The sequence below is a fragment of the Rhea americana genome, unplaced genomic scaffold (genome assembly GCF_003343005.1).
Source record: "Rhea americana isolate MKP2758 unplaced genomic scaffold, rheAme1 scaffold_2, whole genome shotgun sequence".
Taxonomy (NCBI): Eukaryota; Metazoa; Chordata; class Aves; order Rheiformes; family Rheidae; genus Rhea; species Rhea americana.
In genome coordinates this window covers 3,535,448-3,540,727 of record NW_028186149.1, presented here as the reverse complement: position 1 = coordinate 3,540,727, position 5,280 = coordinate 3,535,448, and the positions used below count along the sequence as shown (strand labels likewise).

At 36.9% G+C, this 5,280-nt stretch overlaps 1 protein-coding gene across 1 annotated transcript; it reads right to left on the bottom strand.

Moving 5' to 3' along the window:
- Nucleotides 1-141: 141 nt before the first annotated feature.
- On the bottom strand, nucleotides 142-5,238 carry LOC146596602 (TM2 domain-containing protein 3-like). The gene is made up of 5 exons (XM_085303324.1): nucleotides 4,763-5,238; nucleotides 3,775-3,932; nucleotides 3,011-3,185; nucleotides 2,328-2,403; nucleotides 142-1,266 (listed from the first exon to the last, which is right to left on the bottom strand). The coding sequence occupies exons 1-5, from the start codon at nucleotides 4,848-4,850 to the stop codon at nucleotides 1,101-1,103; spliced, it is 663 nt and encodes a 220-aa protein (XP_085159450.1). The 5' UTR covers nucleotides 4,851-5,238; the 3' UTR covers nucleotides 142-1,100.
- Between the last annotated feature and the right edge of the window lie 42 nt (nucleotides 5,239-5,280).

Below are 5,280 nucleotides of genomic sequence, written 5' to 3'. Positions count from 1 at the left end.
CCGCCCCGCCGCGCCGGCGGGATCCGTTATTTGCCGTTGGAAGCGGGCGCGCAGGGGCGGCCCCCGCTTCCACACGCGGTGCGCTGAAACACAGCAGCAGCGAGAAAGGAGGCCTGCTCAAAAACGACAACTAATATTCAATGAAAGCTTCAATTTTTAGTTTATTCAAGTCATAGTTTTCAGGTTCACTGCACCTTAGCGCTACACAAGCAGCAGTCGAAGCCCAGTGTAAGAGGCCCCCGCAGGAGGCCRCGGAGCCGAGAGGTGGGCAGCCAGCTGTCAGCACTCCTCCTCCCGCGCTGCACTCTGCTACAGGGTGATACTCCACTAGGGAAGTATCTCCTTACACAGTCCTAAGTGGATAAGCTACTCATTACATACCAGACCTCTTCTTTTGAAATTAACTTCCAAGTCTGCTAGCACAACGACAAATGCAGCTTTCACCAATATGCCAGGTCAAACCCAAACATAACAAAGACATCTTGGAATGATCCTGAACTGTATTTTAATTATTTCACATTTAGCTTTCGGTGTTACTGCAATCTAATTCTAAAACCCCTCCACACTTTTAAGTCAACAAGTCACTAAGCAAACGTCAGACTTTGCTATATCCACAAAGAGATTAACATAATTAATATCATAAAGCATGGCAATCTACATACTGATAAGGTAATTTAGGCTTAGGCAAATAAATTATCCTCCAAATATGAATATATTACTGACATATTTAGGGAATTTAAATTTGTAGTTAAACTCAAACATATAAATACAAAGTAAATAATATCAAATCAGTTTACATCTCTGGGTGCTTGACAGATCAAGTTCAARAACAGTGTGGAATTCAGTTAGCTGTACAACTTTTTTCATAGAAAAATAGCATGCCCATAAACAAAAGAAATTAATTTCAACTTACTCAGTGATCCACTCTTTTATTTTACCTTAGTTAAAGGCAGACTAAGTACAGATACTGTACATTAAAATCTATACACATAAAAAGAACAGTCGTTCTTCATTCTACCTTAAAGGCTTCATTTCTACATTCTTTTATTTATGCCCCTTTCCAAACAATTACCCCTCTCTGAAACATATCACATCTACGTTTAAATATAAAGGGAGCCATCTGCAGGTCCCACATACCCAACACCAATTAGTAGCACATCAATTAATGTCCATATTCCAAGTCCACCAAAGCTGAAGAGTTTTCCCAGACCTTCGCGCCACTGGCCCAAATAGAAACGATCAGCTCCAAATCCACCAAGGGTGATGCTACAAAAATAAAAACATGATTATTTCTTAGTGAACTGTTTGGGTATCCACACTCACTTATTTTTAATATACCTACAAGCTGATGATAGTTTTGCTTTCTATCACACAGCAAAAAACAAAGGTTTTATAATTACCAAGTCAGCTGTTTTTTAAGTAATGAGTAAGTTCTTGATGCAACAGCACTATTTCTTAAGATGAGTATTATTCGTGGACTCAACAGTTTTTCATTTATAACGAGAGATTAAAAATATGTRTATCTTTCAAACTTTGCGAATTTGTGTTTCAACATTTCTAGCCTGACAGAAGATGCTATTACATCTTTGGTTCAGGTAACATGGAGACTCACTACATAAATCTATTGCATTAACCATTTTTGAAATATTAACTTTATGAAAAAGTCTCTTGAAACTACTTCAATTACTTTCAAATCACTACTGTAGTCCTCTAATGGCTTAATATGTCAAAAATTAACCAGTTCATTTCAATATGGCCATACCATTTCAAAGCACAAGAAACTTCCCTTTTAAAGTATTTCTAGCTGTTAAGAGTTGGAAGGGAAATCTTAAAAAATCCAAGACAGCTCTAGCCAACTTAGTGGCATCTGTCAAATCCAGAACATCCACATTCATTTCAGATGCCAAGAAACAATTAATACAATTTTCAGTATTATTTAAGAAATGGGAACAGAAGCATGAATTTGCAGAATTTTTGAACATTTGCACCTTATTTGTCACCAGAGTGAAACACATGTCCTATTTAGAAAAAAGGATCGCTCTGTGAAGCCTAAAAATCATTGGCACTTACTCTGAAGTACATTAGTTGCAGAAATAAGGTAGAGGTTTTCTTTCAACCTCTGTTTAATGAAGACCACCAATACCATTGTATATGAAATCTTAAGGCATCCTGTGTGTCCAGATCCTGTCAGACAAATTGCCACAAAATAATAGGTACTCATTTCTCAATTAAGTAATGCCCRCTGAGCAGAAAAACACAGACTGAAGATTTAATACTCAATTAATATTTATAATTTAGCATGAAGTTCTCTAATAGCTCTTGTGTACCTTAGTGCCAAGGCAGTAGACCACTTATAACCTCCAGTCCAGTTGCAATAGAGCATCTTAGGAAAGACACGATTACCTAAATGTTAAAACATATTCAAACCTTAATGCAACAGACAGACAAATGAGTCAAAAAAACCCCAGAAACATGAAGCTACAACAAACTGTATTTTGCTAACAAGAAACTAAAATGGTTGACATTAACTGAACGAAGAACCATCAATAATAACAGAAAAACCCATGTATTGTCTATTGCCCTCTGTTCCATTAATCTTTGTCTCACACCAGAAAAAGGCAAGGCAATTGAAAAAATAAAGCAGGGGAGGGGGAATCAAATTAGGTGGGTGAAACTAACATGAATTTTTTAAAGTTTAATTGATGACACTTGAAACTGATTCTGTCAATGGTGTCCAAATTAGTTTAATTCATAAAAACGGACAGAAATAAAATAGTTCTATTTTCGCTCACCTAAAGGTAGGTAACAGTAGTCTTTCAAGCCAATAGTTAGAATTGTCATTTTTATAATTAAAAATTAAAATATAACTATAAAAATACTCTATTTTCACATTAAACAAGGTGCAGACTGTTACCACAATGGACATGAACAATCATTATATTGACTCTATCAAGTTGAGAAATTCTTTAGAAAGAGTTTATTCACAAAAATCTATTTTAGCCCACCTTACCTAGACAATGAATATGATCCCGTACTGTACAAGTGGCATTATATCGTTGTCGTGGACAAGAAACTGTCATGCAGTTTGTAGAATTGGTACATACATAATCAGTTGCTGCAAGCTGCCAGCAAAACTGGCATGTCATGTTAATTGTGAAGTTCTCCTGCTCGTTGTTATTCTGATCCTATAAAAGGGAGTATTGACACTTCGTTAATAATCAAGAGTTTCACAGTGTACAGTATCAAATTACAGCTACAAATCACAGATAGAAGTTTCGAGCAAAGTAAGGCTTATTCTATGTTTGCCATCTCTACACGATCAAGTATAATAGAAAATCAACAGCAGAAAATTGGTAAGAACAGTCATTAAAGTGTAGTTTAATATTGCTGCTTAGTCCAGTCTAATTGTAGGCTATAGCCAAAAGAGGCAGCCTCAACTTAGTCTTACCTTTTTTTTATATACAGTCAGTTTGCTCATCTGACAGACAATTAAACCCCTACCCTCAAAATGTTTCATTTATCATTCGTCAACAAACTGATTTAACTCAATCGCATGGCTGCATAACAAAAAGATCCTTGCAAGGGGAGACAAAAAGTAGTAGTCTAGGTCTGCCTCTTCTAACAACAGCCTATAGTTAAGGATTAAACGTACAAATCTGCAAACCTGCCTATGTAACAAAACAKAAATTCATCTTAAAAAATTCTTTAATGACAAGATACCAAAATTTTAATTAAAAAGACTTTAATCCAGATTAAAAGTAATAGGTTACTTACAACGCAATGAACATGTGGCTTAACTTTGCAATCAAAAGTGACTGGCTTCCCATATACACAKGAAAAATTTGTGTTACATGTCATACAGTCTGCTGGCAATCTACTGCAAAGTCCATTGCTAGGACATTTAGTCACATAAAACGGCATTTCTGTAGTTTCTGAAAAATGAATAAAAAAGCCTATATGAAGTGAGTGTGTACACATATAAAAGGCTTTCTCTATTAGGCACGGAACAGAACTAAAGGTGAGTATTGTGTACCACTAGAGCCTGCTGAGCTAGGTGAACGGGCCACACAACAGTGTAAGGTAYGCTGCAAGGATCCCTGCAGAAGGTCTGTACAGGACAGTGCATCAACACAACATAGTACAACACCAAGAATAGGGCTCAGCACGAATCCCAGAAGTAATGTAACTGTTTATACAGAGCACCATCTCAACCAGTATTTCTCAACAGGATTAATCAGCTTTGGTACAGAAACAGGTTGACATAGGTTGAAACCAATCTAGTTTTGCTTCAGCACTAAATAAGYAATAGTAAGCTCAGATATTTGATGTCTGCTGGTGTTCAGAATCACTTCTTTCAAACTGTTGGCAAGAAAAGTATTTCAGCCAAACTTGATGTAGCTTAATAAGCTACAAAAACTGTATTTATTTCAGATGTGACATAGTAACAACTTCTTGTGGAACCTTCAAAAACTTCCACCATCCTGAGAAGGCGTTAAACACGTGAATCGTGATCCTGGTTTAAAAAGTCATTTTCTAGCTGTAAGATCTTACACAGACAACCTTTCCAATTATATAATCCTTACAGCTGTTTAAGAACATTTAAAAGTAATTCTAATTCTGTGCTATACTATAGTATGTCTTTTATGACTGTGAAAGCATACACAGGTTTATAGAATTCAAGAACTTTACTATTAAATGCAAGATTTGAGGAAGAAGTCCTACAGAAGAACAACAGAAGATACAACAAAAGCAATAATTGTACCTGCTGCTTTAAAATAGGGAGTATTTGTACTTGTTGAAGTTAGACTTTTCGCAAGTGTAGGCTGGGTCTGTGAGTGCTTTGTGGTCATCAAAGATCCTGCTATAAGAAAAAAAAATGGAGAAGGTGATACTTCCAGAAGAAAATTGTTTTTCAGAAACAGYTCAATTCCAACATCCTGACAGGAAATTACAAGTGAAAAGTGTAATGAAGATTAAAAATGGTAATTACAAAAAACTGCTTTCCTAGTTTAGAAATAATAGGCTGCCCAAACATTAAAGATCAGTGCTAGAATTGTTCCTGTCAGMCAAGAAATTATTTTTGCCTCTATTCGGCCTCTTTTTTGATTCTTTAGACCCTTACAGCACTCAAAGCTGATCGCGTGTTACCAGCAAAACCATCTAATCAAGTAACGSAGTGACCTCCTCAGCAGGAAGCGCGAGCAGAAGAACTCGCTGGAAACCGCGGCTCCGCCAGCGCAAAACGGCACCTGCCCGCGCCCAGCTCCGAGGGCCGCGGGG